The sequence below is a fragment of the Eleutherodactylus coqui genome, chromosome 10, assembly GCF_035609145.1.
Source record: "Eleutherodactylus coqui strain aEleCoq1 chromosome 10, aEleCoq1.hap1, whole genome shotgun sequence".
Taxonomy (NCBI): Eukaryota; Metazoa; Chordata; class Amphibia; order Anura; family Eleutherodactylidae; genus Eleutherodactylus; species Eleutherodactylus coqui.
The window spans coordinates 41,419,934-41,444,969 of record NC_089846.1 but is presented as its reverse complement, the minus strand read 5'-3'; the positions used below and the strand labels follow the sequence as shown (position 1 = coordinate 41,444,969).

General features: G+C 43.0%; 1 protein-coding gene across 4 annotated transcripts in view; it reads left to right on the top strand.

Annotated features, from left to right (window-relative positions):
- Positions 1 to 25,036, top strand: part of TAF1 (TATA-box binding protein associated factor 1) — a 67,135-nt gene that overhangs the window by 30,078 nt on the left and 12,021 nt on the right. For 3 of the 4 annotated variants that reach the window (XM_066580853.1, XM_066580852.1, XM_066580850.1), the window contains exons 13-35: positions 530 to 703; positions 1,017 to 1,190; positions 1,277 to 1,381; positions 1,462 to 1,662; positions 1,752 to 1,893; positions 2,083 to 2,213; positions 3,446 to 3,526; positions 3,605 to 3,754; positions 3,991 to 4,113; positions 7,296 to 7,471; positions 10,604 to 10,845; positions 11,813 to 12,026; positions 12,114 to 12,279; positions 12,441 to 12,652; positions 13,121 to 13,229; positions 15,470 to 15,568; positions 16,877 to 17,054; positions 17,145 to 17,212; positions 18,176 to 18,298; positions 19,268 to 19,360; positions 20,705 to 20,789; positions 22,126 to 22,193; positions 22,288 to 22,404. In XM_066580853.1, coding sequence (XP_066436950.1) covers positions 530 to 703; positions 1,017 to 1,190; positions 1,277 to 1,381; positions 1,462 to 1,662; positions 1,752 to 1,893; positions 2,083 to 2,213; positions 3,446 to 3,526; positions 3,605 to 3,754; positions 3,991 to 4,113; positions 7,296 to 7,471; positions 10,604 to 10,845; positions 11,813 to 12,026; positions 12,114 to 12,279; positions 12,441 to 12,652; positions 13,121 to 13,229; positions 15,470 to 15,568; positions 16,877 to 17,054; positions 17,145 to 17,212; positions 18,176 to 18,298; positions 19,268 to 19,360; positions 20,705 to 20,789; positions 22,126 to 22,193; positions 22,288 to 22,404 — 3,231 coding nt within the window. The remainder of the gene's footprint in view (positions 1 to 529; positions 704 to 1,016; positions 1,191 to 1,276; positions 1,382 to 1,461; positions 1,663 to 1,751; positions 1,894 to 2,082; positions 2,214 to 3,445; positions 3,527 to 3,604; positions 3,755 to 3,990; positions 4,114 to 7,295; positions 7,472 to 10,603; positions 10,846 to 11,812; positions 12,027 to 12,113; positions 12,280 to 12,440; positions 12,653 to 13,120; positions 13,230 to 15,469; positions 15,569 to 16,876; positions 17,055 to 17,144; positions 17,213 to 18,175; positions 18,299 to 19,267; positions 19,361 to 20,704; positions 20,790 to 22,125; positions 22,194 to 22,287; positions 22,405 to 25,036) is intronic. The other variant, XM_066580851.1, reaches the window with a different exon arrangement.

Sequence of the window (25,036 nt, the reverse complement as noted above, 5' to 3'; positions counted from 1 at the left end):
TAGTGTATTCCTGCTGAATTAATAACTATCTTACAGTATATATTGAAATTCTTTGCTCTGGAAGTGAACGGCGCCTGTGTTATGTGAATGGAGAGGGGCGGGGGAGCGAGAGGAGAGAAATCTCCTGCACTGCCCCGCCCCCCTGCTGGCCGCTCCATGAGAGAGACAGCTCTGCGAGCCCCTGTGCAGGAGCGCGGAGACACAGGGACGAGTGTCAGGCATCGCTTGCCCAATGTTCATTCCGTGTAAATGGACCTTAACACTTTTTTGCTTAAGTGTCCGCCTCCTAGTGGCAGTAGCTATACCCAGGGTCCCCCAATTAACGAGACTAGAAAGATTTTACGGTAAGTACAAAAATCTCGTTTTCCCCAGGGTTTTTCTAGACCTGAATCTCCTAGCACGTATTTTATTAAGCAAGTAGCATCTTGCTAAGTATGAAGGTACCTTGGGACATAATGCATCTAGTGACTGTGATCTATCTTCAAGTGTTTTGCATCATTGATCACGTCCATTTTCTTCTTCATGTCAGCACTCTATCCCGGCAGTAGAGCTCAGACAGCCGTTCTTCCCTACCCACATGGGTCCAATGAAACTGCGACAATTCCACCGTCCACCACTGAAAAGATATTCAGTTGGGGCCTTGTCCCAGCCAGGAGCGCACTCTGCGCAGCTGCTTCTTAAACACATCAAGAAGAAAGCAAAGGTAACTTTTTTTTACAAGTTGTTAAATAGTATTTGCTTTACATTACATTGAAGTTCTGATCCACCTACCGTTTATAGCTTCCCTATAAGTATTTTCACTATAGTCTAACTATCTGTAGTAGAAGACTGCCATCGGGTTATACTTACATTTCAGCACTCTCATAGAATGGTACAGTTGGAAGGGACCTCCAGGGTCATCTGGTCCAACCCCCTCTACACAGCATTATATCATATTCACTTTTTTTCTTTTTTTTTTAAGGGTTGTAGCACATAGATTTATATCTAATCTAATAATTTCCTCTTCTGTGCATCAGATGAGAGAGCAAGAACGCCAGGCATCTGGTGGAGGAGAGATGTTCTTCATGCGGACTTCACAAGACCTTACAGGCAAAGATGGAGACCTCATTTTGGCAGAGTACAGTGAAGAAAACCCACCATTAATGATGCAAGTTGGCATGGCAACTAAAATCAAGAACTATTACAAAAGGGTAAGCATTCTGTTACTGTAGACGTATTTGTAAGACTGTATAGAAGACTCAAGAGCAACATTTTTTGATTGTTTCTTTTTTATTAGAAACCAGGGAAAGACCCTGGTGCACCGGACTGCAAGTATGGCGAGACAGTCTATTGTCACACCTCACCATTCCTTGGCTCTCTGCACCCAGGGCAGCTCTTACAGGTATGTGCCAACACAGGTGACAGGTTGTATCACTTCTGATCCGAACATTCGCTGAACACTTATTATTATTTTTTTTTTAGGCTTTTGAAAATAATTTGTTCAGGTCTCCAATCTACTTGCACAAGATGCCTGAAACAGACTTCCTGATTATTCGCACCCGACAAGGCTATTACATTCGAGATTTGGTGGACATTTTTGTAGTTGGACAGCAGTGTCCTCTCTTTGAAGTTCCTGGCCCAAACTCTAAAAGGGCGAACACACACATCCGTGATTTCTTGCAGGTGTGTAGTTGATCGCAAAGACTTCTTCCAATTTGCATATGACGTAAATTCCTAAATGAGAAATAATTATGTCAATAATCTGTTATCAGGTGTTCATATATCGTCTCTTTTGGAAAAGCAAAGACAGACCTCGTAGGATTCGTATGGAGGACATAAAAAAAGCTTTTCCCTCCCATTCAGAGAGCAGCATCAGAAAGAGACTAAAACTGTGCGCTGATTTTAAAAGAACAGGTAACCTTTTTTATTTTTTTCACCCTTCATTCTCAGTAAACAGATTTACACCTACAGTGAATCCTAAAGAATGGAACCAGCTTGCTTAGGAGCTAGAAATTAGTGGCACGGTCTGTACCCATAGTGCTGCCCTCCTGATGAACATGACTAGGAAGGTTATTACTATGAGTGCTGTTTTTTGGATTCTAGGAATGGATTCTAATTGGTGGGTGCTGAAACCAGACTTCCGCTTGCCAACGGAAGAAGAGATTCGTGCAATGGTGTCTCCAGAGCAGTGCTGTGCATATTACAGCATGATTGCAGCAGAACAGCGTTTAAAGGTTCGTAATGTGTTAACCCTTTCCAATCCACTGTCTGACGTCTGAAGACATTCTGATTGAAGGCTGTACAGCTTCGATGTCGGAAGACGTTCGGCAGGGTATTCTCACTGTATATTAGTGGCCGCTCTGTTGTCGGGGGGTCTCTCCAGTATATCCTGTACCACAGTACTGGCTCTAGCCAGCAGATGGCGCCATTGTATAATGGCAGAAAGAGAGAGCCCGGTAGGAAACCGAGAATCCAAAATTGGATTGCAAAGGCTTAAAGTCTATGAAACAATGTTCTTACTAGCTTGTGGAAACAAAAATGTTAGTTGTAGCATATTATCCAGTCCTAGAGTTGTCCAGCAGTGTTATCTAGAAATAAGTGAAGACGTGTGAAGAGGGACAATTGGAACGGGTTTGTCCCACGAAAAGAACTTCTCTCCTATGCACAGGATAGGGAAGAAGCATCTTATTGGTGGGAGTCTTGACTGCTGGGAACAGGGGACCCGGGAGTTCAAGTGTCTCTGAATAAATGGAGTAGTGATCATACGTGTGCACTACTGCTTCATTTATTTCTATGGGATTGCCAGAGGTAGCAGAGTACAAGTGCTCAGCTACCTCCAGCTGTCGCATTGAAATGAATGGATTGCTAGTGCACACCCTTAACCCCTTTTCCATTCATTCGAGCACATTCAGGACCTACCCAGTCACATGGATGGTGTAGGTCTCAGCAGTCGAATCCTCACCAATCAGATACTCACCCCCTTTTTCTGTGGATAGGTCATAAGTTCTCTTCGTGGTACATCCCATTTAATGATTGCATTGCGTAGATGGATATTGAATATGTTATCTAAAGTATGGCAGCTCATAGGAGTGAGAAGAGAGACATGTAGCAGAGTATAGGATAGAGGATGATTAAGCTGAAAGGGAGAGTAGTGTAGTAGTCTGTGAAGGCCATGATGAGGGCGTGGATACACTAGCACTTTGGTTGCAGAGGAAAAGCTTTTTTAGATCAGAGGTGATAGGAAGTTCTTATAGCTTAGGTGGGATTTGATTGGTGAATTAAATAGTGCCAAAATGGTCTTACAGCTCTGTGAGCTTACACAGGAGCGCAGTGATCATGTGATGGTATGTAAATTCCATCATCTTTGTTACCTTTACTGTTTTTGTGACTCCATTATATCTGAATGTAGCAATTTGCCTTATTTAAGGGAACATACAACATGATCTAATCTATACTTTTCTTGCAGGATGCTGGCTATGGAGAAAAATCTTTTTTTGCCCCAGATGAGGAGAACGAAGAAGACTTCCAGATGAAGATTGATGATGAGGTAACGCTTGGAAAGTGATGATAATCCACTTAGTGGTGGTTGGATCTCCAAATCTTACATGATCATTTATGTGAACAGGTCAGAACGGCACCGTGGAACACTACAAGAGCATTTATTGCTGCTATGAAAGGAAAATGTTTGTTGGAGGTGACCGGAGTTGCAGATCCAACCGGCTGTGGTGAAGGATTCTCTTATGTGAAGATTCCTAATAAACCAACACAACAAAAGGTTAGACAATTTTATTTGATACTTATGTGACTTAAGTAATATGCAGACTTTCACAAGGTTTTGCATTTGTGTACATTTCCATGCTTATCCCCCCTTTTATGGAATCATGCATGATTCACTTCCTTCATGTAATAAGTTTACTTGGGATTGAAGATTGGTTCAGGTATTGTTGAAGATAACCATAAAAGGCCTAAACTAGAATGTTATTAATGATCTAACTTTCCCTCTTATGACAGCAAGATGATAAAGAGCCTCAGCCAGTGAAGAAAACGGTGACTGGAACTGATGCAGATTTGCGTAGACTTTCCTTAAAAAATGCCAAACAGTTGCTTCGCAAATTTGGAGTACCAGAGGAAGAGGTAAGTTTGGAAATTTGGAATTCAAAGAACCATAATTGTCTGAAGACCTTCCGTGTCCACTTCAGATTAGATCTGGGCGATTCACTGTCTTGGTTCAACAAGCCAAATCAGTACAATACAGCTGACAAAGTAAAATAAAAAGAATGTGTGTATATAATATATATACCTTTACATGTTTATTATACATGTACATCCTTTAACTTATCCTTGCCTACAGTACATTGATTGCCATATACCCTATATGTGAAGCCTGTGACAGCGCATTATCCATTTTATTTACCTTTCTCAATTATTTATAAAGCAGAAGTTCAAAGGTGAAATACGAATTTTAAGGAAAGGTCATATTTCATTCTTGATCCTATCTTTTGAGTTTAGACCTAATACTAGACTAGTAGGTGGTGGGACCAATGAATGCATGAGGCCACGCACACAAGGCGACTGGGTTTAGGATGCCCTTGACAAACCACTACTAGTGAGGATCCTTTGATCATCCGACAAGCATGAGCAACTCCAACTGTTTCATTGTCCTCTGTCCAGAGACAGGTGTCACCGTCGCTTTTAAGGTCCTCGTGTCAGGCGCTTGGCTGAAGCACATTTGGTCTCACGGCACCCATTACTTGGACTCCCTTTGACATCTACCCACCATCGCCTACGTTTGCAATGGTGTTGTGAACAACAAAACTAGACTGCTACGGAGTGGAACCATGTTGTCTTGAGAGATTAATTCAGGTTTAGTTTGGGCATTGATGACGGCCGTGTCCATGTCTGGAGACCTAGGGGGTAACACCTTAATCCTGCCTGCCTTAGCTGTGCAGCGGCACACTGCCCCCTTTGCGGTTGTGATGATCTGGGGGGCTGTCGCATATGACAGTCAGTTACCCCTAGTAGTGGTAGAAGGGACAATGACAGCTCAACCACATGTGGTCCTCTCATGATAGGGTTTACAAGAGGCATTTACCAGCAGGATCATGCTCGGCCACACACACAGGGGGGTCACAGGAATGCCTCCACAACATTTTCACACTTTCGTGACTTCCCAGTCACCAGATTTATCATTGTCAGAGCATGTATGGGACCATCTGGGCCGCCAACTTCAGCAGCCTACGAGTTTGCACGATCTAGAGGCTCAGTTACAGTAAATGGGGTTCAATATATCCGCAGGATACCATACAGAATGTGTATGCCTCCATGCCCGCTTGTATTAAATTTTACATCCAAGCTAAAGGTGACTTAACAGGGTACTAGAGCCTCCATGTCCGCCTGTATCACATCTTGTATCCAAGCTAGAGGCAGCAGTACAACAGGGTACTAGAGCCTCCATGCCTGCCTGTATCACATCTTGTATCCAAGCTAGAGGCAGCAGTACAACAGGGTACTAGAGCCTCCATGCCCGCCAATATCACATCTTGTATCCAAGCTAGATGCGGTCCAACAGGGTACTAGACCCTCCATGCCTGCCCGTATCACATCTTGTATCCAAGCTAGATGCGGTCCAACAGGGTACTAGAGCCTCCATGCCTGCCTGTATCACATCTTGTATCCAAGCTAGAGACAGCAGTACAACAGGGTACTAGAGCCTCCATGCCCGCCAATATCACATCTTGTATCCAAGCTAGATGCGGTCCAACAGGGTACTAGAGCCTCCATGCCTGACTGTATCACATCTTGTATCCAAGTTAGAGGCAGTACAACAGGGTACTAAAGACTCCCTTCAAGTGTTCAGTTTTCCGCAATAAATGATCCTTCTGCTCTGATATTGTAATCACTTACTAATATCAATGTTACAATCACACAGAGAAAGTTTCATTCGATTCCAACAACTCCGTCTAGGGGATGGATTTTTTTTTTTTTTTAATTTAAGTTGTCGGTCTATCATATATACACACACGTTCATACATCTTAAGGCCCATTTAGACGGGACAAATGTCGGGCAAACGTTGCCCGACACTCGTCCCCGCATGGGAACTAGTATCGCTGGATCATAGCGGAGCGGCTTGAGAAGATTTTTCTTCTTGCTCTCCCCTGCCCCTCTCCATTGACTTAACATAGCGGAAGTTCAGTACTGAACAGCTACTATTTACACTGAACAATGAGTGATCAGCAATCTGCTCATTGTCAATCGTTTATGCTGCATAAACGATGGACGATGAGCTGAACGATGATTGTTCAGTGTAAAAAGCAGCCCTTCAGTATTGAGCGGCCACTATGTTAAGTCAATGGAGAGGGACAGGGGAGAACAAGGAGAGAAATCTCTTGCAGACGTTCTGTGAGCGAGCCAGCGATACTAGCTCCCGTGCAACAGAGTGTCAGGCATCGTTTGCCCAACATTTGTCCCGTGTAATGGGGCCTTTAGCCTGATGTGGTGCCCTTTTTGTTATCAAACCAACTCTGCTTCATGTGTATGCATTACATAGCACTACATGCTATACCTCACACTCACTCATCATCACCATAGCATCTATACGGTGGGCCATAGAAAGGTAGCCTGGCACCACTCTCTAATGAAAGCTGTCTAAAAGAACATTTTTGTTGCAATACACAATCCAACCAATAGCAGCTTAGCTTTCTTTTCTTATACTGCTAAAGTAAAATGAAAGCTGTGTTGTGATTGGTTGCTATGCGCATAAGAGTGAGGTGCAGGGCTACTTTTCTGTAGCTAACCCTGTATAACAAACCATGCCAAGCTACGTCTCTCAATCACTCACACAAGCCTACATCGCAAAATACACTTTTTCATCGATCATCTGTTGAGGTCCATGACGACTGTTTCACGAATTTGTAAAATCTTGATTCAACAAATTCCAAACTTAAGCCCTGTAAAATTCTGGTACATCCTTGAGTATTATATATAGGAAATTAATTATACTCTAAAAAATATAACCCACGTAGATAATTAAACCAATATTTGATATTAATTATATGTTAATTATGGTATATTATTGTATTTTCTATATATAATGGCTGCTGATGCGATATTGCACCCTTGATATGAAGGCGTTCCAGCAGTGCCATTATTGCTTCTGCTCATGTCTGAGGGGCGCAGGACCATTTCGTCCCAGTAGGATTATTTATTATAGATGCTTTTATGGTGATGGACTGTTTTAATAATAGTTTTGTTGTTTTTCTATTTTCATGGTTTTGTTGTTTTTTGCTTTTATCCCTGTCTTATATTTTGTTTTTAGATTAAGAAGCTTTCTCGCTGGGAGGTCATTGATGTTGTGAGAACAATGTCCACTGAGCAAGCCCGATCCGGTGAGGGGCCGATGAGCAAATTTGCTAGAGGGTCACGCTTCTCAGTGGCAGAACATCAAGAAAGATATAAAGAGGAGTGCCAGCGGATATTTGATCTTCAGAACAAGTATGTAGTACAGATACGCCTTCCCCCCCCCCCCCCCCCCCCCCCTCCATCAGTGAATCGGTTTGCCGCTTTTTCCTACTGGTTCAGGCGTGTCGAATTTTATAGTACGTTGAAGCTTGTATGTTTGGTTTTAGCGATGCTACACCAATAGATTTTTCACTGATCATAAATATCAAATATACCAGAAATAGTCCTATCATCCTAATATGCTGCAATATTACCCCAAATGCTCAAAATATGTTGTGTTTTTTGGCTTATGAAGACTAGCAAAGAATACAGAAGACTGATGATTGTCTGCCTGTTGTACTCATGAGGGAAGGACTGGCCCCTCTCACCGCTGACTGATATGCGGACACAAAGCCCCTAGTCAGAAGGGTGGGGAGCGCTCCCCTCGTGAATACAATCAGCACATAATAGAGTCTGCTGTATTCTTTGTTAGGCTTCAAAAGGCACAATATGTTTGGCGCTGTTTGGGCTAATAGTGCAGCAGCCATGTTATCATACTACATAGTGTAATGACACATCCACCCTCTGAATAATAGAATATCTGGCACAATGTGCCTTTACGTAGCAGGAATGAGGAGGACGGCCACAAAGCTTTAGCCCTGTGCGTCCCACTCTCGTCACTCCTCGCGCCCGCTTCCGGCAGATGCCATTAATCTGCGCTCACATTTTCAGCATCAATATCCGCATATAAGATCCCATTGATGCAGCAATATTTGGTCGGTATTTTGCATCAGTATTTGGAAGCCAAAACCCGGAGTGGAACCTACAGAGGAAAGATTTGCATCTCTTCAGTATTTTGGATCCTTGCTTGGTTATGGCTTACAAATGCTGACTAAATATTGCCATCTGCATGCGGCCTAATATGTGGATTTTGGTGCAAATTTCACCCCCCCCTCATTTGAAGAGGTGAAATCTACACTGAAAATTAGCTGCATCATTTTACAGGCTGCAGATTTAATATCCACACTGTAGGTGAGCTTGCGCTGTGGATTATTTTCCCATAGTGTGGGAATGGGATTTCTTGAACTTGCCTCCGCTCTGACGGTACTGTTAACTGCTGCAGATTTTCCGCAGCCAATTTCGCAGCATTTCCACAATATATGGACATACCCCTAGGCCGCTTTCACACAGCTGAGAAAATGGCGCAAGATTTGTGTGTTGAACATCTAAGCACGATATCTGGCTGCGTTTGACGGTCCGATATCGCGCTTACCCATATGAAATTAGTCTTAGGGTTCATTCACATGGAAGTATGCAGTTTTTGAAAAAAATACAGTTTTTCAGTATGTTTGTATGTGTATTTTTGTTGGCCATTATTTTTATGGCCATGCTGCATCCGTGTGTCACCTGTTTTTTACATGTGAAGGAAAGAAAATGCAAGAAGGGCCCAAGTGATGCTAGTATTCGCTTTTTTTTTTAATCTAGGCAGTGGCTGCTGGGATACACCGATGTTGGACCCTGGTGTATCCCAGCAGCTGCTTCCTGGATGAACCCCTTTAAGGTTACTGCTAACCCTTCAGTCATCTTTGCCTCTCCCTACAGTTCTTTGGAGTTTGCACACTGTCTGTTGCGTTCTGCTTCATAGAACACATCTGTAGCCTCTGAAGAGCCTCTCCAGTTCTTTCCACATCCAATTCACAATTTAGGGCGACCAACATGACTATATCTATTGATCATACTACACTTCCCTGTGTAATGCATGGAAAGGCAGTACGAGACATCGTTACCAGAGCTACTAGCTGCACACGCTGATTTTTATAGTCGCAAAAGTTACATTATTCTCTTTTAAAAACAAAGTTAGAGGTTGCATGGGAGCAAATGGGAGAAAAATATTACCGTATATACTCGAGTATTAGCCGACCCGAGTATAAGCCGAGTCAATAAGTTTTACCACAAAAAAAAACTGGTAAAACCTATAGACTTCAGTATAAGCCTAGCTATACTCCAGTATATACTAAGTTAAAAAAAACGCAATACTCCCCTCCCAACCGGCATCTGTGTCCCCTCCACGATGGTCTCTTCGGCGGTGCAGCAAGGTGCTTGAGAATTCTGCCCGCTGTCATCACCTTACCCATCAGTGCTGTATAAGTAAGCGCTGTGATTGGATCGAGCGCCAGCTAATCACAGTTGGCGCTTGATAAACCAATTACAGCCATTTAGTGATGTAATTCACTGAATGGCTGTGAATGATCGAGCACCGGCTGTGATTGGCTGGCACTCGATCCAATCACAGCACTTACACAACGCTGACTTCTGCGGGGGGGGGGGGGGGGGAAATTCTCAAGCAGCTTGCTGCTCCGCCGGGGACACAGACGCCGGCTGGGAGGTGAGTATTGTGTTTTTTGGTTTTTTTTCACCCGAGTATAAGCCGAGGGGGGCTTTTTCAGCATTAAAAAAAGTGCTGAAAAACTCGGCTTATACTCGAGTATATACGGTATGTTGCCTGGTTAGTGCCAGGGTGGAAATGATTTCATGTGCCAGATGGAGTTACTTTTTAATCGTTCTAGCCCCCTAATATATGTATTTTCAACAGTAAGGACCGAGCAAGTTTTTCTATTGTCACATTTCAAGAAATGCAGCGACGAGTTGTAGTTTTCCATGGCACCATATTGGTGTACATATAAATGTATTCGTTAGCTAATACTAATTTTTTGTCTTTTGTTGTGGGGAGATGCAAAGAAACAGAAATGTCACTTTTTTCTTTTCACTGTTTACTGTGCAGTAAAAACAAGTACGAACGTTTATTCTGTGGGACGGTCTGGATGCGTTTTAATACTTTTACACAAAAACATGTATTTTGGGGACAAAAAGCAATTCAACTTTACAGAAGTTTTGCCAAGGACAGCGAATAACTTTGATTGGTGAGGTCCAACCATTGTGATTAGCAGGGGTCCGGCTGATATGGGCCCGCCGATCACTAGAACAAAGCGATATTCCTAAAATCTTTGAACTGGTTTAAACAATTCTTTATAAATAGGAACACCGGTCTCTAAGTACTTTTTTGGGTGGAAGGAAAGAAGCTTCTCTTCTCTACTTGTCATGTTATTTCATGTTAATGCTGATGGCCTACGTGGAGTATTTTACAGTGGTGGTCACATTTTTTACTCCCTTTCTTGCCTTTTCCAGAGTCTTAGAATCTGCAGAGGTTTTGTCCACAGACACAGATAGCAGCTCCGCCGAAGACAGCGACTTTGAGGAAATGGGGAAAAACATTGAGAACATGCTACAGAATAAGAAGACGAGTTCTCAGCTGTCCCGAGAGCGGGAAGAGCAAGAGAGAAAAGAGCTGCAGAGGATGTTAATGGGGGAAGACAGTGGTAATGATAAAGAACGAAGCCGAAAGGACAAAAAAGACAGAAAAGGGTTTTGTGAGTATTGTAAACAATTGTCATTTAGCTTTGTTTCTCTTGCCCCCCTTTCAAAAAATCATAACACTTTTATCCATCAACGTAGATGCCTGAGGGCTTATTTTTAGCAAGACTAGTTTTATTTTACAATGGTACTATTTAATGTTCTTTATAATGTACTGAAAAAGTTGGCAAAAATTAAAATGAAAAGGAAGCAAAACAGAATTCCAGCATCTTTGGGCAGGAGGGGCGTTTGTCACTCCTCCTCTTCAATCAGGGAATTTAAATGCCGATGTCAGAATTGATGGTGGCATTTAAAGGGTTAACCGCCACGATCAGCTGTTGCTGTGAGCAACAGCTGACACCCATATTGTATGGAGAGGGGTTGAATTCTCATCCTTCTCAATACAAACCCCACATACCCTGAACGTACAGTGTTAAGGGGTTAAAGGGATTTTCTCACTGTTCCGCTGAATAGGGAATGAATGTTGGATCGCTGACGTCCAACTGCTGGGATCCTGGCATGTCCGCGATCTGTGCGCCCCAAATTTCTCATGAGGATGGAGAAGCAGTGCACGTTGTACCATTACCGCTGTATTCATTTCCATAGGATGGAGGGAGATTCATGCACTCGACAATTTTCCTCTGTCCCATAGAAGTGAATAAAGTGGGCGTCGTGTACATCACTTTCCATTCTCATGGAGAATTCGGGTTGCACAGATCCCGTTATTGTAGGGGGATTCCAGCAGTCAGTGATCTGACATTTATTCCCTAAGAAATGGAAAGGAGATAAATGTCATAAGTGAGAAAACACCTTTAAAGGGATTCTCTCACCAGGTTCATGCTGCCCAAATCACGATTGCAGCAGGTTCCTGTTGCCTCCTTACCACACCAAGTTGCCTTGCTGGACTTTCGAGTCTTCCAGTCTTTTTCGTCTTCTACTTTATTAAAAGGCCTTTCCATCTGGTAAATAACGTATTCTTTTTAGCTGCAGGGGCAACCACTCCCGGAGGCTCTCACAAGGATGATGACACCGCCTCAGTGACCAGTTTAAATTCGGCAGCTAGTGGACGTCGACTGAAAATCTACCGCACATTTAGGGATGAGGATGGCAAAGAATATGTACGATGTGAGACCGTGCGCAAACCAGCTGTCATTGATGCTTATAGTCGAATCCGTACCACTAAAGATGACGAGTTTATGTGAGTGTTACTTACTTTATTCATGGGACACCTTAAGGAAAAGTCATGTTGTATTGTTACATGACCCTGAGCTGTTCTGTATTAAAGCCGGAAATTTGCCCTCTTTGACGAACAACATCGTGAGGAGATGAGGAAAGAGAGGAGAAGAATCCAAGAGCAGCTTCGAAGACTGAAACGGAACCAAGAAAAGGAAAAACTAAGAGGTCCACCCGAAAAGAAACCCAAGAAAATGAAGGAACGTCCAGATCTGAAGGTTGGTGAATAGAGCAAACCTTGCTGTGTACAAATGGCGCAGACAACCGCAACGTGAACTAGGCAGATGGTTACATAAAGAAAAGCCAACAACTTGCAATTAGCACATAATCAGGGGTATTTTTATCTTCATTTGTAATCTATATATTTTTTTTCTTGCAGCTAAAATGTGGAGCTTGTGGAGCAATCGGACACATGAGAACCAATAAGTTTTGTCCACTCTACTACCAAACCAATGCTCCTCCATCCAATCCGGTGGCAATGACTGAGGAGCAGGAAGAGGAGTTGGAAAAGACAGTGATACATAATGATAATGAGGAGTTGATCAAAGTGGAAGGAACCAAAATTGTTTTGGGCAAACAACTTATTGAAAGGTATGGCTTCAATCTAAATGGGTATTTCCACCAAATTAAGCTAACCTTTGTTTTTCATACGGAATAACTTGCTGATTGATGGGGGCCTGACCGCTGTGACCCCCACTGATCCAGAGGATGCAGCCCAGGTACTCCCTGAAGTGTGGGCACATCTGCACCCTCACTCCATTCACTTCAGTGGGATTGATGAAGATATCAGAGTTCAAGATCTTTGCTAGCTTTGGTAGTCACATTGAATGGAGCAGAGGTGTCCATGTGCATTCCCTGCTACCCACGGTTTGGGAAGTGTCAGCCATATTCTCAGGATCAGTGAGGGTGTACCTATGCACAGGGGGGATATCTTGCTTTGGTCTGGCAACCCCTTTAAGGCACTGAAAGGACATTTCTCTTTTTAAAAGTATCATTATGTTATCGTAAGGAGATGGATGTAAGTTGTATTCATACCTACTTACTACTTTTTTTTTCTAGTGCGGATGAGGTTCGTAGGAAATCCTTGGTCTTGAAGTTCCCCAAACAGCAGCTACCTCCGAAAAAGAAGAGAAGAGTGGGGAGTACTGTGCATTGTGATTACTTAAATGTAAGGACTTTATTATGATAGATCCAGTTAAAATCATAATGTATATAAAATAAATAGGAAAGGCTTTAAATGTGCAGAAATCGGGAAGGAAAGGTAGTAAGCACAGCAGTGTGTACTGTCTGACGCTGAACTCCTCCTCCCAAATAAATGCACTGATTAGGGCCCTATGCTGCCGTCTTCCTGCCCCATAACCTTTTGAACAGCAGGAAGGTTAGTGGATGTAAATGAATTACCATGTCCTCTGGTGATAAAAGCTTGTATCCTACAGGTAAAATAAGACCTGTTTAAAGTCTAGTATGAATTCAATGCATACAACTTGTATGTAAGATGATGCGCATCTTTAAGGAATTCCACTGGTGGCACAGTGTTAATATTTCTCCGTACAACATACTAGTGAGCTTGTAGTTAACAGTAGTCTGCCATTTTCACCCCTTCCCTTCATACATATGGCTATATATGTCCTAACTGCATGTCTTTAGCCCATCCACACCTTCTTACACTGTGGGTATCGGCTGTTCTTGACAGCCGTGATTGAAGATAACTCTAATCGTAGCTGTTAATCCTTTAACTGCCGCCATCCGTTTTGACGGTAGCATTTAAATGTCCCGATGAATTGGGTTTGAAATGTTTTGAATCACATTCCCTGACGGTGTCATGGCAGGGATGCCATGTTTGTTTGCCGGTTAAAGACGTACCTGGGCCATGTCCTTAATAGGTAGCTGGTAAAAGTCAGCACAATGCATATTAGACAATGGCATATTTAAGTTCGCTTTGCAGATTTATTTTTAAAAAAAAGTAAAAAGAAGTAAACTTAAAGGGGTTGTCTCGCGGCAGCAAGTGGGGTTATACACTTCTGTATGGCCATATTAATGCACTTTGTAATATACATCGTGCATAAATTATGAGCCATACAGAAGTTATTCACTTACCTTCCCTGCACTGGCGTCCCTGTCTCCATGGCTCCATCTAATTTCAGCGTCTAATCGACCGATTAGACGTGCTTGCGCAGAAGGGTCTTCTCCCTTCTGGTCGGTCCGGGCACAAGCGGCGATCTGACTCCGCCCCCTTCTACGCGTCATTGCGTAGCTCCGCCCCGTCACATGTGCCGATTCCAGCCAATCAGGAGGCTGGAATCGGCAATGGACCGCACAGAGCCCATGGTGCACCATGGGAGAAGACCCGCGGTGCATCCCTGGGAAAGGACCAGCGGCCATCTTAGGGAGAAGATTTTTATAAGTTTATATTTCATCACATCGGTGAGTAGCAAGCGGTTTAAAAACCGCTTTAAAGTGCTATTTTATGCCGGGGGGTGACAGGGGGAATGGGCTAATTTAAAATTTTGATGTTTTGCCTCGGGACAACCCCTTTAAGATTTTATTTTTTTAAGCATTACATCGAAAAAACAGACAATCTAAAAACTGAAAATTTAGTCTTGCTCCATCAATTTATTAAAATATCACATTGTTAATCCTGCATGGTTAACTGGTCAGAAACAAAACTCCAGTGGCAGAATTGCTTTTTTTTCTCGTCACTCGGTCTTCACAAAAAATAAAGTAAAAAACGATCAAAAAGTAAATTCCCAATTGGTAACAATACAAACTACATGTCGCCCCGCAAAAAGCAGACCCGCACACAGCTCCATCGACAGAAAAATAAAACATTATCGTGGTCACAATATGGTGACAGAAAGCAAACCTTTTGTATTTTAAGTGAATCAATGTGAGATCACTAAAATTGTACTGAGCAGCAGAGTAAAGACATGTGATATTTACTGCACCATGAATGCGTTAAAACAGCCCCCTTCCTTCCACAAATGGTGCATTTGAGGTTTTTTTCCCCTCACTTTGCCCCACTTAGAGACTTTTTTAACATCTTCATATACGTTATCTGGTGCCTTTAAATGGTACCATTGAAAAATACAGCTTTTCCCCCAAAAAAGTATAGAAATGTCACAGAAAAATTAAAAAAGTTATGATTTTTTGAAAGTGCAAATATCAGAACTGCAGAATTTCCCCTGCACACAGGCGCATCAATGACCCTTGGTCACAAAAGGGTTAAGCACCGTATAATGGGGCTACATACATCGTTCTGTAGAATCCAGCAGGCGTTCTGCCCTCAATGTTGCTTGCCTTTCATTCTGAGCTGTGACCTAGCCTTCCATAATCATAACAAAAATGAGCATCAACTGATGTAATGCTTAGAAAGCCTAAGCTTAGATTGTGTTCCTTTGTCTCTATCAGCGACCTCATAAGTCAATACATCGTCGAAGAACTGATCCCATGGTCACCTTGTCTTCAGTCCTGGAGTCCATCATCAATGATATGAGAGATATGCCCAATGTAAGTTGCATCATTACATGTACAATTGTACTTGAAGCTTCTTTTAGGTGGCACGATTGTCATTTGCACGAGTGAACGAGCGGGTGACATCACAGCTAGCTGCTTCGCTCTCGTGCAGTCTGTTTGGACAGGCAGATTCATCGTTGACTCATTCAATGAGAATCGTTCAGTATTGTTCAATGTTTTACATAATTAATGTGAAACACAGAACAATCAGTGTTTAAACGGAACGATCAGAGAGCGAGCGACCAACGATTTTAATGCATGTATAAGTTGAACAATGAGCTAGAAGTGAGCGATTCTCGTTCGTCCAGTCATTGGCTTGCTTTTAGACCTAACGATTATCATAGACTTTCGCTCGTTTGAATGATTTTTTTGCATGATCATCGCTCCATCTAAAAGCACCCTTAGACTGGCTTCACACCACCGGATTCCTATTGCGGAATCTGCGGAGGATCCGCCGCAAATTAAAATGTATTGAAAGGTAGGAGTATTTGCTTTTGCCCTCACACTCATGGATACAAATTGCGTATTCTACGAAAAAATCACAGCATGTCTTACTTTGCTGCGGACTCCAGGCGGACAGCCTCCATTGAATTCAATGAAGCTGTCCAACCTGCAACCCATGCACAATTAACATTGCATATGGACGGCAGGTACCCGCATCATCGCCTAGCAGAAATCTATACTGCACATGACCACCTGCGCATTACTGATATTGCAGGTGCGCTGGGTCACAGATGGATTCCGCATGTAGAATACGGCCGGCCTTAGGTTTGGGCTCCACAGTGACACAGTGCCTTGTGCTCTGCAGTAAATCATGACATTGCAGTGATGCACTCTCGACTTTAATGGCGGGGGGGCGGGGAGTGCGGGGAGGAACGGGGGGGTGAGATCTCTCACTCTGCCCCGCTCCCACCTGCTCACTCCCGCAACTCACCACTCTCCCCCACCGGCACTCGAATTTTTTGAGACTAGCGGGCAGGTTCTCGCATAAGGCACTACTCGCTCAAGTAGTTTGCCTTAGCGAGTACACTCGCTCATCTCTAGTTAGGAACCACCATTTATAAGTTCAAGTTGGATCTTTAGGAAAACATTGAAGGTGATTTACAGTAATGCTGAGGTTTTACTGTATCTCGCATGCTACTAAACGTTGCCGTGGAACCCTATCCCTAAGGTTATCATGCAAGGAAGAAAAGTCATGTTCTAGTGATTCCTAAACAGAGGCGTAAAGAAAAATCTATCATTAGGATTTTGGTGTTCCTAAGATGTTTGTAGTTTTGACATTTTTTTGTTTTTCTTTGGAAGACTTATCCTTTCCAGAGCCCCGTTAATGCTAAAGTGGTGAAGGATTACTACAAGATAGTGACAAATCCCATGGATCTACAGACCTTAAGAGAAAACGTACGCAAGAGAATGTACCCGTCCCGTGAAGAGTTCCGAGAACAGGTGGAGCTGATAGTCAAGAATAGCATCCTTTATAATGGTGAGGGCGTTAAAATGTGATATCTGTGCTGATTTCCTTTATTAGAAACTTTTTGTATAAATACCTGTGTATAATTTCCTCAAACACTAGGCCCCAAGCATTCACTGACCCAGATCTCCCAGGAAATGTTGGACTTGTGTGATGAAAAACTGAGAGAGGTAAGCTGCAAACATTCTGCTAATACATTGATAGAGATTAGAGATAAGCGAGTATACTCGCTAAGGCACATTACTTGAGCGAGTAGTGCCTTAGGTGAGTATCTCCCTGCTCGTCTCTAAAGATTCGGGACCGGCGCGGGTGACAGGTGAGTTGCGGCGGGGAGTGGGGGAAAGAGAGGGAGAGAGAGATCTCCCCTCCTTTCCTCCCCGCTCTCCCCCGCCGCCCCCCGAATCTTTAGAGACGAGCGGGGAGATACTCGGCTAAGGCACTACTCGCTCCTCGAGTAATGTGCCTTAGCGAGTATACTCGCTCATCTCTAATAAAGATGTCACGGAGAGTTAACTGTTATATAACACTGCGGTGTTGGGTACAGTGGATCTATTGCAGAACCAGGTGATGTATGATGTATAAGGCCACTATCACATAGGCCGTCTTTTACAGCGTTTAGCTTGGTGTTTCAACCGCCGCGCTAAAAGCTGTAAAACGCTTTCATTGATTTCAATGCAGTTTCCCAGACAAATGAGCGAGCGCGGCGGTTCTTATGCTGCAATTGTTTTAAGCTATCTGCTCTATTTTAGTGTGTTTTCAGTGATTTTTATTTTTTTAACGCATTTCATCACTCATTGCAATGATGGGGTGTGTTAAAAGCCACTGACGAACGCATTTGCAGTACAACACCACACTTAAAACGTTGCGTTTTTACTGACACCTGTGTGATCGCAGCTTAAGAATGCAATGACCAGAGATCTAGTACAAAGCATGCTACCCAGTATAGTTCATAAGTTAGTTTTAACCCAGAGTCCCATACCCGAATTAAGCAAGGGCGAAACAAAAATACAAATGCTCAAGATGTTCAGAGGTGACCATGCAAGTCCCAAGTGTGAAAGCTAATTATCTTTACTGAATTCTCTGAATGTACCACAATTTCTAGGTTTGTAAGAAATGTACACTTCTGCTTACAGAAAGAGGACAAGCTAGCAAGACTGGAGAAAGCAATTAACCCATTGCTGGATGACGACGACCAAGTAGCCTTCTCCTTTATCTTGGATAACATTGTGACGCAGAAGATGATGGCAGTGCCAGATGTAGGTGGTGTTTTCAGCTTTCTCCTAAATGCTGTGATGCACACATATATGCTTCTTCGTGTTATTGTTTAAGTTGTAATTGCCGCTTACGGAGATCAGAGAGTTTGTAATGCAAAGCTGTATGTGTAGATAGACACGGCTGTAGATTATATGTCTGAAGGCCACATTTCATTAGTTTTTCTTTACCATAGTAAGACTAATGAATGTTAGTGACATAGACCATGGGAAGATGAAGGCCCTCCTCTAGAATACTTCCAATGGTATATGGGAGACTACAGCGGTCCCTCAGTATACAATGTTAATTGGTCCCAGGATGAATGTTGTGTGTTGAAACCAGAATTCTTTGGAAAATTGGTAATTGGTTCCAAAGCCCCAAAATATTAAATATCAAACAGAACAGAGAAACGAAAATGCCTAATGTCATTGTTGACAAGTCCTAACACAGATAAAGTAAGTCTTTACAAATAAAAGGCAGAAAGAGCTGCAGGGAGCTGTAAATCACTTTCTATGTGCGGACTGCAGCTTCTTAAGGGTCTGTACAGAACACACAGTACACAAGAAAGTAACATGGAGCCGCCCTCACCTGGTATCCGAAGGAGCAACTCTTCCTGGCACAGGTAAAGCGCAGTACAGTACATGTAATACCGCATTGTACTGTAGAGAGGCGCTACTAGACAATCAGTGTATGCATTTCAGTAATGCATGTCTTTTAGCAGTGAAATGCCTATGCTGATTGGCTGGATTTAACAATAAGGTGCACTTTCTGCAGATCTGCACTGTCTGTGACATTATATGTTGAATCTGGTTTCAAGTTACTGTGGCGCGGGAAAGACCATTGTGTGTTGAAAATATTGTATCCTGAGGCCATTGCAACTTGGAGGATAACTGTAGATGGATTTTATGCCAAGGGTCAGGAATAATCTAGTCCAGTCTGGATTACTCATAATATGTTTTTTCTGTTTTCTATAGTCATGGCCTTTCCATCATCCTGTCAATAAAAAGTTTGTTCCAGACTATTACAAAGTCATTGCCAACCCAATGGATTTGGAGACAATTCGGCAGGTTGGTGATTTACTTCATTATTTTACCTTTTAGTGTTTTCTAGTTTACATTTTTACCCAAAACATGAGCATTTGTGTACTCTTTCACCCTTTTGTTCTCTGAAGAGGGGAAGAACAGGGTTGAATTCTTGCATGGCATTAGTATTCTGTATAGGAATACATGTGCAGCGTCCAGGGTCAGGCCATGAATTATGGAGACAGCGGGGAACAAGAGGATGGGTCGATAACTCTGTCTCCACCCGTTGCCTCTAGACGTGGCCCAGCCGAGCTGCACGCAGGCGTAAAAGTTTTCGGTTTTGCTAATGAAATAACTTAACTGTTCACGTGACGCCAGTGCCTCTGCAGAGAATTGAATCATCAGAGCTGCATAAGAGTCCAAAAATCAAAGCGTAGTTTGAACCAGAGGCACACTGTTTTTATTCCACATTTCAACTTTGATTTTCCAAGTGCAAACTGCGACAGTCTTGAGTACAACACTTCTGGCACATATTTCCCAATAAAGTCTTTGTTACACTTGGGTTAGCCATACACTCCTTCCTCGTAATACAATCGTCATCAGTCTCCGTTATCTGATGGGAATTCTTGGGAGAGTATTGCGGAGACAGAGAGCAAAATACGAAGTCTCTCACCACTTATTACACCCCTTTCTTGGTGAACTAGCCGCATCTATGAGGCAGTCACTCATACCAGGCTTGTACTCCGACCTGAAGCGGCGAAGTTGTAGTTAAAGGGGTTTTCTCGCGCCGAAACGGGTTTTTTTTTTTCCATAGGCCCCCCGTTCGGCGCAGGACAACCCTAAAGGATGTGTTAAAAAAAAAATTTTTATTACTTACCCGAATCCCCGCTCTGCGACTTCTTCCTTCTTCTTCCTTCACCAAGATGGCCGCCGGGATCTTCACCCACGATGCACCGCGGGTCTTCTCCCATGGTACACCGTGGGCTCTGTGCGGTCCATTGCCGATTCCAGCCTCTTGATTGGCTGGAATCGGCACACGTGATGGGGCGGAGCTACGAGGACCAGCTCTCCGGCACGAGTGGCCCCATTCACCAGGAAGAAGACCGCACAGCGCAAGCGCGTCTAAAAAAGCAAGAAGACATCAGAATTAGACGGATCCATGGCGACGGGGGCGCTAGCAACGGAGCAGGTAAGTGAATAACTTCTGTATGGCTCATATTTATTGCACGATGTACATTACAAAGTGCATTAATATGGCCATACAGAAGTGTATAACCCCACTTGCTTTCGCGGGACAACCCCTTTTAAGCTGTAGTTAAGCGGGGAAGTGTGCAAAGTTCACTGCCGACTCCAGTCCCATGAATGAATTGTGTTCATTCTTGTTTTCAGAATATCTCCAAACACAAATATCAAAATCGGGAAATCTTCCTGTCTGATGTTAATTTGATCTCCGCAAACAGTGTAAAATACAATGGTAAGTTCTCCGTGCTTCTCCAACCATGAAGTGGCCTCCTAGTTCTTTGAGGCTTATTTTACAGAAATGATCATATATGACACAGACCTTGCACTGGATGTGATAGTCTCTGAATCAGCAACAAATGTGACTAATTTTGTGCTTATTTTACTATTTAATTGGGTTCAGAAAACACATTTTAAGAAACATTGAGTAAATATTTTGGCATGAACTACAACCAGCAGTGAGGTTCAGGTATCATCATCTTGCTGGTGAGGCCACAATAGAAAAAAGCTGAGACTGCTCTAGACTGTTTGGGATGGTATCATGGACAAGAGCACATGTGAAATAATCTTCATATAGCACCAACATATATTGCAGCATTTAACAAATCCAAGGGTACATGGGAAAAATCGTACATTACATTCAGTATTAACTAATAAACAATTTGAACAATAGGATTGAGGGCCTTGCTCACAAGAGCTTACAATCCTTGAGGAAATGGGGGTGACGAGGTAAAAGTAGTGCTTGTTCTGTATAATGGTTCAGACATCTCTTAATAAAAAAGGGCGTATACATGAAGTTGCATGATCCTCCTGTCACCAGCTGGTTATTTACGAAGTGCATTAGGGTGCGTGGAGTTTAGGGGGATACTGTTGGATAAAGGGATCAGGTTGTAAGGGAGACTGTAGAAGACTAGACAGAGAAGAGTTAGATTATGAAATGTTATAGGCATCTCTAAAGAGTTGTGTTTTAGGGCATGCTTAAAACTGTGGATATTGGTGATTTAACCTGATTGCAGCGGTAGCGCATTCGAGAGAGCTGGTGCAGCTCAGGAAAACTCTTGTAGACAGAGTGGAAGGTTTGAATGATGGGAGAACATGGTCTAAGATCGTTAGCAGAACGACAAGCAGGAGTGTGGGGTAGACAGATGAAGTAGGAGATACAGGACTTTATCTTCTTCAATGAAAGTCTTCAAACAGAGGCTGGACAGATATCTGCCTTCGATAACTTGGTGATGCTGCATTGGGGGGGGGGGGGGAGCTGGACCAGATGACCCTGGAGGTCCCTTCCAACTCTACGATTCTTTAATTCTTATGAATGACACTGATTACTTCAAACGGTATTCTTCCTGGACTTGTAAGACTTCTGGAGTAAATTTTTAGAATTCTAGCCAAGGTGGTGGGGCTTGATAGCTAGGCACCTTTTTTTTTTTCTTTCTTTTTTCACTTTTTTTCATTTTGTAACTCCATTTTCCTTTTTTAGGATTTTTCGATGTATTTATTGTCATATTGATGACTTACCACATTGTGAATGTGGATACATAAGACCATAACTTGATTTGTTTTATTCACAGGGCCAGATAGTCAGTATAGTAAAACTGCACAGGAAATTGTCAATGTTTGTAGCCAGACTCTCGCTGAGGTAAGTAGAGTATGGGTGAGTGTAAAGTGAACCATACATTGCACTGCTTTATGTTGTCGACTGATTTACGGCCTTTGTTCTCTCTCTGAACTAGTATGATGAGCATCTAACACAACTAGAAAAGGACATTTGCACAGCTAAAGAAGCTGCATTAGATGATGCTGATCTAGAAAGCCTGGATCCAATGACTCCTGGACCCTACACTCCTCAGGTTAGTACTTGGGTGTCTGGGTATGTACCTGACAGAGACAGAAAGCTTACAGAATTGCTCTAGTATAATCCGCTTGAATCACGTCTTAACCAGGCTATGTAGCCAGCTAGTCAGGCCGTTGAGTGAATGACATGGCCTGCAACCCTAGAACACAATTGTCTTAATGCCCAGACTTGTGAGGTTTTTCACTAAATACATTTATCAAATATTCACAGATGGGTTTCCATTGCTGTGGGTCCAACCGCCGGGACCCACAGGGATCATAAGAACGGCAGACACAGAGCCGTCCTAGTGAATGGAGCTGTGGTGCCCATGCCTGACCACCACTCCATTCACTTCTGTGGGACTGATGCTCTTCACAGATATAGATTAAAATAAATAACTTTTATTAGGATATTCTAAAAAATGTGGGCTCACATATAACACTTATAGACGATAACAAAAAGAAAGACAGGTAACATATAAACAAGGACTGGGCCCTAATGGAGATGTATAAGGTGCCGTATCTCTCAGATCGATTTTTGGAGATCGGTATCGCTCAGGAATGTGGAAGAGGATATAAATCCAGATAGAAAGAGGGTAGTATCCAAGTCCAAGAAATAATTATACCTGAACACTAGTGCGGTACGAAAGTTAGTACCTATTAGGGCACGATATTATTATATATTCATGTTGCTAAAACAATTATTCAATGACTTCCCATTAGTGGCATGATTACCACATATATAGGTGCTAGATGAATGGGCTCATTGCGGGTCAGTAGTCCTGACCAGGACGAAAAGAGGCTCGCTCGACGCGTTTCCCTGCCCCTGTAAGTGGCAGTTCCTCAGGAGCACGGGTACTGATTGCCCGTAGGCACGTGTTTCTATGGATGTCGTCTAGAAACAGTGGGGCAACAGGATTAATGTGTCAGGACATCGTCCTGCTCCAGTTTAGTCCTGTTAGGGTGATGCCACCTGTTCAATATTAGCCGTGCAATAACGGTTACCTCTTCTTACTTATTAGTTCCGGCGCGGTATCTGTATTGGTACCGCTGTCGGACTTTCTCTTTCGATATTCGGAAAGAGAGAGGGTCATTAATTCAATCTGGTATCTAGAATGATATATACCAGCATTAGAATGTCTTGGCTGGCACTTCCAAGTAGCAGATGGCGACCGCAGATTCGGCTAAGTCATCAGTTACTGGAGTGATGTCAGGTAATGCCCTCCTCAAAAGTTCCTGCATTTTCTATTGGGGTAATCGCATTGGTCTATGGATTTCAATGACCAATATAGATTGATGCAATGCCCCGATAGGGATTGTTCTGTCGCTCGATATTAGCCGAGATGAGTATTATTCTAAGGTCTCAAATCGACCCTGTTATTACAGCTGGTAGGTATCCTGGCTGTGTATAACAAGGACAGTGCCTTCACGAGTGAAGCTAAAATAGATAGCAGTATATGCCTCAAATAGGGTTAGCTTCAAAGATTCTTTTGGCTAGATTCGGGGAGTAATGCCCCGTGTTTAAGTTCTATCTTCGAGACCAAGAAGGACAGAACCCCTACAGTGTCAATCCTAGCTGGATTGACCAGGGGTAAGAAGCAGGGATAGAGTAAGAGAGGTAGCGCCTGCGGCTCTAATGGCCGCCGCTCACATGTGATCCCGCGCTATCCCGCAGCGGGAGCCGGCTGTCAGTCACAGCCGGCGTCCCGCTCCAACAGCCGGGGGACATCGGAGATGCGCCCGCCGCTGTTAACCCCTTCCCTGCCGCGATCTAAGTAGATCGCGGCAGGGAAAGAGTTCACAGAGGGATCGCGATCCCTGTGTGTCTCCGGCCGGAACTCGCGATGTTATCGCGAGAGCCCGGCCTGTCACCATGGCAACAGGACGCCAGACACTGGCGTCCTGTATTGCCTGTGCCTATAATCGCTGTACAAGCGATAAGGCATGGCAGAGCAGTAGCTCTGCCATGCCTTATGACAGCGATCATAGGCACAGTGATGTAAGTCCCTCAGAGGGACTCAAATAGTATAAAAAAAAAGAAAAGAAAAGTGTAAAAAAAAGAAAACTGAAAAAAAAAAATGTAAAAAACCCCTTTTTTATGCTTTTTCTAATATTAGCATAAAAAAAGGGAAAAAAAACTAAAACCCCACATATTGGGTATTGACGCGTCCGTAACGACGTGTACAAAAAGTTGAACACGCTTTTTATTTTGTACGACAAAAAGCGTAAAAAAAAACGCTAAAAAACAGAGGCAAAATGCTAATTTTTAGCATTTTGCCTCACAAAAAATGCAATAAAAGTGATCAAAAAAGCCGTACATTTCCCAAAATGGTACCAATAAAAACTACAGCTCGTCTCGCAAAAAATAAGCCCTTATAGAGCTCCGTACATAGAAAAATAAAAAAGTTACAGGACTTTGAATGCAGCTATAGAGAAAAAAAAAAGATTTCCAAAAAAAGGGGGTTTTATTGCAAAAAAGTGTAAAAACCTAAAAAAAATATAACAATTTTGGTATCGTTGTAACCGTACCGACCCGCAGAAAAATTTTAGTGTGTCATTTATGCTGCATGATTAACGCTGTAAAAAAAAAAAAAAAATCTATGGCAGAATTGATGCGTTTTCTCTCCCTGTTATCATTAAAAAAAACAA